The 12737-nt window shown below is 43.6% G+C and overlaps 1 protein-coding gene across 1 annotated transcript in view; it reads left to right on the forward strand.

Moving 5' to 3' along the window:
• Bbs2 (Bardet-Biedl syndrome 2) overlaps positions 1 to 12737 on the forward strand; it is a 35364-nt gene that overhangs the window by 4996 nt on the left and 17631 nt on the right. The window contains exons 2-5 of the mRNA XM_060392208.1: positions 3812 to 4043; positions 8038 to 8159; positions 8934 to 8996; positions 10676 to 10753. Of these exons, the coding sequence (XP_060248191.1) occupies positions 3812 to 4043; positions 8038 to 8159; positions 8934 to 8996; positions 10676 to 10753 (495 nt within the window). The remainder of the gene's footprint in view (positions 1 to 3811; positions 4044 to 8037; positions 8160 to 8933; positions 8997 to 10675; positions 10754 to 12737) is intronic.

The following is a 12737-nucleotide window of genomic DNA, read 5'->3' on the forward strand; positions in this document are numbered from 1 at the left end:
CGCAACATTTGTGCCATTATTACGGTGGCATGTCGTAGAGGCAGGTCACCTTTGTAGATCTCAGGGTTTCTGGATGGTTATCTTTGACCTCTGGTATTGTGCAGAATACTTTGCAGTATCATGAATACTAGACAGTAGCAGTGAAGCTTCTCATTAGGCACCAGCCTGACTCTTGAGTTTAATGACATGTAAATATTGTCTTTAGCAGTACGGCCTTACCATCGGTTCTGAGAGGGTAAGAACTTCTCGAAAGAAGTTTCTTTGGTTTTGTTTATTTTTAAACCATAATTTATAAATAACAATATGGTTTACATATTAAATAGCACTATAGTAGAGTGTCCTGATATAACTTTAAATAGAAGTAAAGAAGAAAAATTTTCAGGTTACAACAAAAAAAAAACCCAACAAAATACTTTTTCTAGATGGGTTATTTCAACAGATTTATTCTGTGAATAGTCACATCTAGTTCCTGCTATACTTAAGGCAGTTGAGTTAAAAAGCAAGTCCAATCATGGCCTCAAAGGATGAACACGTGTTGGATTCCTTTGCAGTGTAAAAATGGCTCTTGCTAATTGAATTTAGTATGCAGAAAGTTGAATTCACAGATCCACCTCTCTCTCTCTCTCTCTCTCACACGCACACACACTAACAGAACTGAAACTAGAAAAATTATGTATATCCTCTTTCATGACCATTTCTTTTTGCCTGCATTCTGTCCTTTTTTTTTTTTTTAAAGATTTATTTATTATGTGTACAATATTCTGCCTGCACACCAGAAGAGGGCACCAGATCACATTATAGATGGTTGTGAGCCACCATATGGGTGCTGGGAATTGAACTCAGGTCCTCTGAGCCATCTCTCCACACCCCCCCTTTTTAATCACTGTATGTTATTCTCTATTGGCCTTCCTTCTAAATTTTAGACTATAGATCCACATATGAGGAAGAACATACAGTTGTTTTTTTTTTGTTTTTTTTTTTTGAGTTTGAGTCACCTTAATGTAATTCTTGAAGAAAGAGAAAGCACTTTCTCAAAAGATGAACATTGATTCCGGGAGGGCACATTTTTTTTTTTTCTACTGTAGAGCTGGGGAATCAGTTTGTTTAGATCACCAGTGTCTTTTTTTTTTAAATATTTTTAATTCTTAATTTTTATATTAATTATAGTTTATTTACCTTGTATCCCAGCTGTAGCCTCTTCCCTCATTCCCTCCCAATCCCACCCTCTCTCCTTCATCTCCTCCTTACCCCTCTCCAAGTCCATTGATAGGGTGGTCCTCCTCCCCTTCCATCTGACCCTAGATTATCAAGTCTCATCAGGACTGGCTGCATGTCCTCCTCTGTGGCCTAGCAAGGCTGCTCCTCCTTCAGGGGTGGGGTGGGGGAGGAGGTCAAAGAGCCAGCTACTGAGTTTATGTCAGAGACAGTCCCTGTTCTCCTTACTAGGGGATCCACCTGGATACTGAGCTGCCATGGGCTACGTCTGAGCAGGGGTTCTAGGTTATCTACATGCATGGACCTTGATCACCAGTTTCTTAGCTAGGACAATGCTCTGTCACCTACAGCCATTCCTTTGAAAGGAATAGTCTGTTCATAGGCCTCCTTAGGGACCGTGTGTGTGTGTGTGTGTGTGTGTGTGTGTGTGTGTGTAGACAGGACCAGGAGCCGACTGACCCTGGGGCTTCTTGTTGCTTTTGGCAGAAACTTGACTTTTCATTCCGGACTCTGGGGTGTACTAGTTACTTCCCTTCCTGGTCTTTCTCGATGTCTAATTTCTGTAAGACTTTAGGCATCCCTTTGTTCAGAGCTATTAACAAATGAAGTGTGATGTGGTGACTCATGCCCTTCATGGTCTGATCATACCAGGCTTCTTGTTTCAGCCGCATCACTTGTAATCAGGCCTTTAACCCTTCTGACTCCATATATAAGTCATTTCAAGTACAATGGATGTTTATAAGAGCTTGTAAAATATCACACACATGAGAACATTAAACAATATTCAATTGCTGCACACACTTTGCTCGTGTTTTCTGGTTAGTTCTTTTGAATATATTTTAAGTTAGTTAATTTGTGTGTGTGCATGTGTATGTGACTGTGTGCGTATTGCCACGGTGTGTGTATGAGGTCAGGTGAAGGCAGTGCTCTCTGGGAGGCAGTTCTCTCCTATCGTGGGTCCTTGGGATCAATGCAGGCTCTGTGGAAAGCTCCCTCACTGCTGAGCTGTCTTGCTGGCCCCACTTTTTCTACAATAGTATTTTTTAAAAGAAACTACTTTGTGTCTGGGCATGTTGAGCACACCTGTAATCCCAGCACTTGGGAGGCAGAGGCAGGTGGATCTCTGTGAGTTCAGGGCCAGCCTGGTATAGAAAGTGAGTCCAGGACAGCCAAGCTATACAGAGAAACTCTGTTTTAAACAAACAAACAAACAAAACAAAAATAAAGAAAGAAACCACTTTGTGTAGGTAATAATTTACAATTAATACTGTTTATATACTGAAGGAATGAAATATTTAAAATTAAGGCTCAAGGATTTTCAATTTAGTATTTTTCATTCTTTTGTCATAATAATCCCTCAATTTTTTTTCAGGTAATGAAAACACCAGGCTAGCATTTAATTGCAGCACTTGGGGAGGCAGAGGCAGGCAGATCTCTGAGTTCAAGGCCAGCCTGGTCTACAAAGCTAGTCCCAGGACAGCCAGGGCTACATAGAAACCCTGTCTCAAGATAATTAAAATGCTCTCAGTGAGGGAGCTGGAGAGATGGCTCAGCGCTTAATAACCTTGCTGCTAAGAAGCCTGGAGTTTGTTCCCAGCACCCACATCATCAGCTCATAACCACCCTTGACTCCAGTTCTAGGGGATCGTGCCTTTTGGCCTCTGTGGGTGCCCATGTACGCGTGTACATACAGTCACAGGATCTCAATACTGTATATTTTCCCCCTTCACAGTGGCTCTTCAGAAGCCACAGGCCATTCCACCCCGCCCCAGTTCTCCATCTCGGGGCTAATGTCATTGCACTGTACAAAATTCATTTTCTAACTTAAACTCCCCATTTCCACGGGTGGTGTTCGGGGAAGTTGAGTGCTGTATGACGTCACTCAGATGATCTCATGATGCAGAGGTTGAGTTTCTGTCCTTTCGACTAATTTTCATTCTTGGTCCCACTAGTAGAGACTGAAAGTCTTCAAGAATTTGATTCATAGGACACAATTTAAGCTTGTAAGACACATTACACTCATAGACCGTTTTAAGGGTTGGGAAGGGAATTTACTGTGGGAAGTGTGAGCTCTGGTTGTGTAATGGCACCAGCACTGAAGCCAGTACCTGCTTCCTGTGCTTAACACTAGGTAGAGGCCGCTGTGCCTAAGCCTTGCACATGCTGCTGGTGGAGAGCATGCGTGCTATCCTCATAAGCAATGGCTAGAGCTTGCTCTTCACTTTCACCACAAGGCTAAGGGCCACTGGATTTCCATCATTCACAAAGACTGGAGGTTGGCTACCCACAGAACTGTGTGTGAGTATCACTTCTCTGTTTTTTGAGATTCTGTGAGTCCTGACTGTCACGGAGCTCACTATGTGGACCAGGCTGGCCTCAAGTTCACAGAGATCTGCCTGCCTCTGCCTCCTGAGTGCTGCTGGGATTAAAGGCGTTCGCCACCAGGTCTGGCCTTGCATGCATATCTTAAGCTTTGTAGATCAAGGTGACTTCTTGTTATTCTTGGTATCTACTAAACCATTTTTTTTTTTTAAAGTATGATGTGAATTTGGCATCTGTGCATGTTTTAAGGGAATATAACTGTTTTGCTTTTCAGGTTTTTATTCACAATCCTCACACACGGAGCCAGCATTTCAATGCGTCAAGAGTGTTCCAGAGCCCCCTGGAGTCCGATGTCTCTCTCCTCAACATTAACCAGACAGTCAGCTGCCTGACTGCAGGAGTCCTGAACCCTGAGCTTGGCTATGACACTCTTTTAGTAGGGACACAGACAAATCTTTTGGCTTACGATATCTACAATAATTCAGATTTGTTCTACAGAGAGGCAAGTATGCCCCCTTTAACCATCATGTCCCCATTACCCACTAATGCCCACGTTTTGTTTTGCTTTGCCTATTTGTTTGGTTGGTTGCTTTGCCTATTTGTTTTGTCAGAAAAGAAGTTTTTTGTTGATGGTGGGGTTAGGTGTGGGACTGAACTCAGAGCCTTGGGTGTGCATACAAGTTAAGTGTTCTGTCACTGAGCTGCTGTTTCTAGCCCTGTCACTTGTTTGAAGATGTTTGTTGGGGTGTTTTCTCTGTGGTTGTTGTAGGAAGCCATCAGGGGGAACTGACTTCACTTCTGTTTGAGGCATTTGGAGCCTGCTTGTGGGGTCAGGATTGTTAAACATTTGGTGAGGGTCTGTAGCATGTGTATCTGTGGCACTCTCTGTTTAGATCTCTGGGAACCCAGCCAGGAGCTGGGAATCCAGCCAAAGTTCTCTGGTGGCCTTGTAGCTTGTTGGAGGTCCTTACTGCTGCCTGCTATCTACATGGTGCTGCAGCTTTAGTGCCTGAGCTGTCTGCTTTTACAGGAAAGACAGGGAAGAAATAACCTTTAAAATCACCTATAGACAATAGTATCTGACTTTATTCACCCAGGTGTGTGTATGTGTGTGTGTGTTTTGAGATTAGGTTTCACTGTGCTGCCCAGGCTGCTCTTGAACTTGTGACCCTCCTTCTTCAGTCCCCTGTGTGCTGGGACTGTAGACATAGACCAACTATGCCTGGTTATAGAGTTTGTTTGTTCATTTTTTAATAAGTATATAAAAGTAAAAATTTAAAAAGTTCTTTAAAAATACTTTTATTTTTTTGAAAATTTTTTACATTTAGATAATGTATCCTGATCATATTGAGCTTCGACTCTGGTCCCCACAGCACATCTCCCTTCCAACTTCATAAACCACCCCCTCTTTTGGGGGATCTTTTTTTTTTTTTAATGACAATGTGAGTCCAGTTAATGCTTCAGATATGTCCATAGAAAAGTGGCTCACCCTCGCCCAGGAGCCAACAACTGCCAGTCAGTTCTCAGCTAGGGGACAAGCAAACTTCTTGCAAAATGGAATCATAGTACATAAATGTAGCCTTTTTTCCTGTATTAAAAGTATGATTCAAAACTATACAGTTCACATAACGTGTTCCATTAATTAGCTTGGAACTTTTCAGAGTTTTAGGACATGCACAATAATCAGTTTTATTTTACTTTATGTGCATTGGTGTTTTGGCTGCATGTATATCTGTGAGAGGTTATCAGGTCCCCTGAAAATGGAGTTACAGACAGTTGTGAGCTGCCATGTGGGTGCTGGGAATTGAACCTGGGTCCTCTGGAAAAGCAGCCAGTACTCTTCACCACTGAGCCATCTGTCCAGCCCCTACAATCAATTGTAAACATTTTTATCACCTCCAAAAGAAACTCCATGCCTCAAAACAGGTATCCCGATTTTCCCTTTAGCTTCTGGCCTTAAGCCAAGAGTCTGTTTTCACGAATATGGAACCGTGTCTACGGGGTTTGTGATTGGCCTGCTTTTCCCAGCATGTTTTCCAGTCTGGCTCATATTGTATCATGTGTTAATGTTTCTTTCTTCCTGTTTGTAGCAGAAAAATGTGCTACTATACATGTGCAAAAATATTATATATATATATATATATATATATATGGATTTATTTATTTATTTATGAGTTAATGGACAGTCTGTTTTGGATAAGTTTTCAGCCAGGCATAGGTAGTATTAGTGTATAATTCTAGCACTTAGGAGCTAAGTGAGGAGGGTTGTGAGTTTGAAGGTAGCCTGGACTACATAGTAAGTTTAAGGCTACCCCTGGTTATGAAGGAAGATACTTTGTACAAAACAAAACAAAACACAAAACCCACAAACAAATGTGGCTTTTATGTGTAGTCTTTTCACTTGGCAATATACTAGTGATATATTCATTTGAAATTACTATGTGTTCTTGCTTTATCCTGTTGCTCTGGATAAACACCATGACTAGAGGAACTTGGGGGAAGAAAGGGTTAATTTCAGCTTACAGGTTATAGCCCAGTTGTTGCAGGAAGTCATGGCAGGAGCTCAGGCAGGAACTTTGGAGGAGGGCTGCTTTCTGGCTCTCATGAGCTCATGCCTACCTAGCTTTCTTTTTAAAAACAAATGTTGTTGTTGTCGTTGCTGTATGTGTATGGGTGTATTTGCATGTCTGTCTAGCTCCACCTGCATGCCTGGGGCCCTTGGAGGCCAGAAGAGGGGCTTGGATCTCCTGGAACATGTTGCCAACACTTATGAGGCACCAGCTTCTGGCCTCTGCAGACTCCACCTGCACTTATGTAGACAAACACACATAAACACACATAAATAAATAAACCTTTAAAAAGTTAAAAGCCAGAAATACGATTGTAGAGCCAAAAGCCTCTCTCCTCCTACTCTTTTGTTCTTCTCCTCTTTTTCTTTTTTTCTCTGGTTTATTTTGAGATAAGAGTCTCACTAAGTTGCCCAGGTTGGCCTTGATCTCATGAAGTAGCCAAATATGCTGTTTTTTTGTCGACTTGACACAAACTGGAGTTCTCTGGAAAGAGGGGACCTCCAGTAAGAAAATGCCCTTGTCAGATGGGCTGCAGGCAAGCCTGTGGGGACATTCTCTTGATTAACAGCTGATGTGAATAGCCCGTGTGGGCAGTGCCACCCCTGGGCAGGTGGTCCTGCCTGTATAGGAAAGTAGGAGGAGCCAGCCATGGGAAGCAAGTCAGTTAGCAGCGTTCCTCCATGTCCTGCATCCAGGTTCCTGCCTTGACTTCCCCTGATGACGGCTGCAACCCCTACGGCAGATATCTTCCTCCCAACCTGCTTGCCCCAGGTGGCCTGAAGCTTGCGGGCTCTCACCCGGGGCTGTCCTGTGGCCGGCACCACCAGCCTGGATGAAGTTTGGATAGTTACTGTTAAGTTGCTCCCTCAAGGACTCCTGTTTTCCTTCCTCACTCTTGAATTAGGGGAGTTCCTCCCCAGCTGTGGATGCTCTTTAGCCACTGCTTATCTGAGCAGGAAGGTGACTTACAGTCAACGTTTGTGTTTCGTTGGCTGTTTATGCTTCCTTTCTACTAAGTTTCTTGTTCAAACTGTTTGCTATATCCATCCTGCTCACTCTTCAAGCTCATTATCACCCCTTTTGTTTGTTTGTTCTGTTGTTGTTCTTTGTGAGAGGGTCTTGCTATGTTTGCTGATCTCAAACTTCCAGACTCAGGCAATTCTTCTGCCTCAGCTCTGTGTTTATCCGAGACTATAGGTGCAGACCGGGCTCCTGTTGTTTACCGATTAACTTGAGTTGGTAATCTTTTGGCAATTTAATTTTTTATGAGGGCTGTCTTTATTATATGTATGCACATATGTATACTATTTCTTTAAAAATTTTTAGGCTAGCATGGAATGCATTGTTTCATCCTTCATATGCATGCTTTCAGTTGTTCTGCCCCCTCAGCTCCCACCTGCTCTCCAGCTGCTCCCCTTTTTCTCAGTTAGCAGCCCCTTCTATTTTCTTTTCACATGTATTCACTGGCCTTTCTATTTCCTATCTATTTCTTTATAATCACTGTTTTAAAATATTTATGTATATTATATAGACATAATTTATGATACATTTCCCTCCATATATATTTAATTTTTCAAATTTGAAAAATTATATAATACTGGATGCAGTACAAAAAAATCTACCTAAAAGGTTTAAAAACATTTTAGAATTTGAGTGTTGAGAGGCATGCCTTAGTCATTGGGTGAATACGCCCTCCAACCCCGTCCCCAGAAGTCAGAAGTCCTGGAGAGCCCTGGATTATCAAAACTGTGTGTTAGTGTGGGAGCTGTGCTCTGCGTGTGTTTATGCCTGGGTCACAGTGCGGGCCCTAGGGAAGCCTAGCTGCCCTCTTAGGAAATGAGGCCAGTCAGTTGAGTACCCAGAGAAAACACTGATAATGCCACCCCCAGGGTGCCTGCACGTGGCTGAGTCCTGCCTTCTTCTTAGGTAGCAGATGGGGCAAATGCCATTGTGCTGGGGACGCTGGGAGACATCGCCCCACCTCTTGCCATCATCGGTGGAAATTGCGCTCTTCAGGGATTTGATCACGAAGGAAATGATCTCTTTTGGACGGTATGAAGAACTAAACATTTTGCTACTCTAAGCATTTCTACTTTTAATTTTCTTTAGATTTTTTTGTTGTTTGTTTGTTTGTTTTGAGACAGGGGTTCTCTGTGTAGCTTTGGCTGTGCCCTGGACTCGCTACTCTGTAGACCAGGCTAGCCTCCAACTCAGAGATTGACCTGCCTCTGCCTCCCTGAGTGCTGGGATCACAGGCATGCGCCACTGCGCCCGCTTTAGATCGTTTCTGTTTTGTTTTGTTTTGTTTTTAAACTACTGATTGCTGTGAATAATAGTTTTAAAAACTGAATGGGATGACAGCACTGGATAGATGGCTTCATTGCTAGAGTGCTCTTCAAGACCGAGTTCAGCCTTCAGAATTCACAGAAAAACATTGAACCTGCTTGTCTGAACTTGTAATCCCAGAAGTGGGGATGTGGACTCAGGGTTATTCTTGGGCTTCACTGGCCATCCAGTCTAACCTGGTTGGGAGCTGCAGGCCAGTGAGAGACCCACCTCAAAGGAAGTAGATAGAGTTCCTGGGGTGACACCCGAGGTTGCTCTGGCCTCCCTTGGCCTACTCACACATAGACATGTGCATCCACACAGAACATAGAATATGCACACGTGTATATACACACACAAGAAATAAATTTTAGAAAGAATATGGGTAATGTTGGGAAATCACTGGTAGTTTATGCAAGCCTCCCCTTCGTGGGGCTGATATGTTTGGATTAAATAAGTAAGGAAGGATCACTTATTAATGACTTTCTGTTTCATTTTCAGGTTACTGGAGACAATGTTCATTCCTTGGCTCTGTGTGACTTTGATGGTGATGGGAAGACAGAGGTGTGTGGCTCCATCAGCTGAATATGTTTCTTTTGCCAGTGACATCAGCTTCTGTTGGCTGTTTTTAGCTATGAGCTCCCTGGCCTTTGTCACTTTCTCTGTCTCCTCTCTCCTATATCTCTTCTCCCCTCTTCTTCCCTGTCTCTTCTCTCCTTATTCATCTCTCCTCCTTCTCTTCCTCCTCTTACTGTCTGTGTCTCTGAGAAATAGGAGGAGGAGAAAAGGCAAAGATTGACAAGACCTCAGTAACATTCATACTCTTATTAACTGCTTCTGATGCTTTGAAATATTAAGTCATTTTCAATTTTGGCTGACAAAATTATCCCTTTTGAAATTCTGATAATTCTACTTACATATTAATATAAGAAATTGCCCTAGAAATCAGACCCTTGAGAGATTGGCATGTGTACAGTGTCTACTGGTCCCTAGCTTAGCCTGCTTTCTGTGGACATTGGGCTCTGGAGTTCAAGACAGGGTTCTGTTGTAAATCTTAGAAACACAGACGAGTATGTTTGTGTTTCCACAACACCAGAATTTAAGAAATCACAATAAGTTCACGGGGTGCTGAGGTTTTTGTTGGCAGCAGTTTTCAGGTGCTCCCACCTTCCTTGCTAGTCCTGGCCAAGGCAAGCAGATATCTTTTATTCCAGTTGTAATTACTACTGTTACTCATAGAGCACATATGGGACAGCTCAGAGTATCTATATGTGTATAGTACTATACACATACATATACATACATAACTATATATGTGTATATGTAGGTTACAGTGTGGCTACAAAGGGTTAAAGGCAGGAGCAGCAGGAAGCTAACAGAAACTCAAATAGTCTGGGTCACTGTCTGTCACCTGAGGAGCTGAGGTCTCAGTAGAGGCTTCTGCGGCTGCTGCCCTGCTGTGCCCTGCTGGTTTGCCCATTGGTGGGGTTAGGCTGAGGAGTCAGTGTGCAGCTGCGGTGGAGGCCCTAAAAGTGAAGGTGAGGACCAGAGCTGGGTGGATGGATGGACAGACAGTAGTTTTAGCATACTGCTTCAGTATCAGGGACTTAACTAAGTTAAAGACCCTCAGACAGGCGGGACCGTGAGAGTCAGAGGGGACATTACAGAGCGCCATCCTCTTCGTGGGGTCCAGGTGAAGGAGTTGTGCCCTTTCCTCAGTCTGATAGGTCCAGTAAGCTCTCAGGCCTGGCTCTCCTGGTGTGATTTTCATTCGCCATGTGCTCCCACAGCCCCCTTTTACCGCAGTAAGATGGCGTTCTGTTTCTAGAAATGAGCCATTCATCAGGCTGTGTTGCACGGGTGGGTACTTCTGGACAGGTGGTACATTCGTGTGTTTACTGAAGTTTACAGTCTGTGAGGGCAAGGCAGTTCTGAACCGGTGTGGAGCACAGGCCAGGGCACAGCCTGAGTGCTGCAGGCTGCCATCCTCAGCAGGGGGGAGTGCTGATTTAGGATGGAGTGTGTCTGGCTGGCTTGCCCCTGAACTTCGGAATTAGCTTTGTAGGGTTACCCTTTCTCTCCCGATCAGATCAATTGCAGGCCCCTTGAGCACTGGATTTCTAGAGGACTGGAACCTGTGGCTAACAAAAGCTGCAAGGGGGTGTCTTTTTTTTTTAAATCACGAAGCTTTGCTGTGTTTACACATTAAATGATGATACTGTGATTCCCCCTTCCTTCTTCAGCTTCTTGTTGGATCTGAAGATTTTGACATCCGTGTTTTTAAAGAAGATGAGATTGTGGCAGAAATGACGGAGACAGAGGTAGGAAGTACTCTGCAGAGCGGTGACCTGAGACTAGCCTAGGGAGTGCTGAGCATCCCCTCACAGTTTGGGGTGCAGAGAGGTGACCTTGGAGGGCGTGGGGCAGCCGTGCACTCAGAGGCACCATACAGGAGACTGCTGGGCACCACCTCACAGCCCAGGGTCTTTAGGAGAAAACCTACTCATATTGTTTTTATTATCATTGTTGCTAGTGGAGACAGGTCCTGACTGGGCAGTTCTGGCTGGCCTAGAATTCATATGTAGACGAGGTGGGTCTCAAACCCACAGCTATCTGTATGTTGCCATGCTCCATCTTTTTTGTTTTTTGTTTTTCTGAGATAGTCTCATGTAGGCCTGACTTTTCTGTCTCTTGAATGTTGGGATTACAGGTGTGTACTGCCATGCCTGGCCCAGGTTTATTTTCATGTAAAATTACAGTTATGGACAGAGAACTGAAGGTGAGGACTGAGTACAAAAAGTTGAATCTCTGAAGAGGGACAGGGGCACCCAGGTCATGAGCACGTGCTTATGGGAGCGTTTCTGTGATGGGCCATTGGAATTTTGTCGTTTGTTTTGTCTTCTCAGACAAGGTCTCATTCTGTAATAGCTAAGGCTGGCCTCAAACTCACTGGGTAGCCCATGTGACTCTGAATTCATGGCGATTCTCCTGACTTGGCCTCCCAAGTATTGAGATTACAGATTTGTAATGGAAGTTTTGGTTTCTTTAAAAACTCAGTTATGTTATACAAATATATATTTGTGTATATATATATATATATATATATATACAAAATTTATTTTGTGTATATTTTAATCCCAAATTGTTTTAATCCCAAGTATAGGATTTTAGTTTGGGCTTTAGTTTGTCCACAGTTGATAATTGCCTCCTGTAGGGCGTGGTCTTTGCCACTGTAACACCCTGTCTGGTGCAGCACGAAGAGGGGCGTGGTCTAGGACTCTGAGGGATATAAATAAGAGAGCCCGGAAAGAGAAAGGGTGGTGTGGTGTGTAGAGAGACCAGAGATAGACAGTGTGGCAGTTTGGAGAGACGCTTTGTGGTGCAGCAGCTTGGAGGAGATAGACAGAGGAGACTGTTCGCTGTGTTTGCTGTTGATGGAGATTGGCATAGCCCTCAAAGAACCCACTGACCCTAAACAGCAGGGAGAAGTAAAGGGGTCTGTACCCCCTCTCCCCACTAACCTTGCCTCTCCTACCTAGGGTTGGGGGAGTGGAAGAGACAGGCTTTAAGGAACCCCAAATAAAATAGAGTTTAAAAATGAGTATAGCAGGGACTGGAGAGATGGCTTAGAGGTTAAGAGCACTGACTGTTCTTCCAGAGGTCCTGAGTTCAATTCCCAGCAACCACATCATGGCTCACAACCATCTATAGTAAGATCTGGTGCCCTCTTCTGGCCTCCTGGCACACATGCAGGCAGAATACTGTATTAAAAAATAATTCTTTAAAAAACAAACAAACAAACAAACAACAACAACAAAAAACCCAACCAACCAAAACAAAAACAAAAAAATGAATGCAACTCTAGATTGGAGTCTCTGTGCCTGATTTTCCTAGATTAAAAAAAAAATTATATATATGGGTGTTTTGCCTGCATGTAAGTACGTGAAGTATATGCTTGCCTGGTGCCTGACAGGCCAGAAGAGGGTGTTGGATCATCTGGAACTTGAGGTATAGATGGTTGTGAGCCACCATGTAGGTGCTGGGAATGGAACTTGGGTCCTCTGGAAGAGAGTCTAGTGCTCTTAACCATTGGGCCATCTCTCCAGCACATTAGATTCTTAAAGAGATTTCTAGCCCTCCCCAAAGGACCACACACACACACACAAAGCAAACAAACAAACAAACAAACAAACAAACAAAAACAGCTTGAGTGTCACTGGCCTGCCAGGGTGGGCCCTGCATTAGCACCTCTTTCATCCCAATTTGTAGTGAATCTTTTCCTATTTGGTGGGAACTATTTGAGAG

This window comes from Meriones unguiculatus, chromosome 10, assembly GCF_030254825.1.
Source record: "Meriones unguiculatus strain TT.TT164.6M chromosome 10, Bangor_MerUng_6.1, whole genome shotgun sequence".
NCBI classification, from domain to species: Eukaryota; Metazoa; Chordata; class Mammalia; order Rodentia; family Muridae; genus Meriones; species Meriones unguiculatus.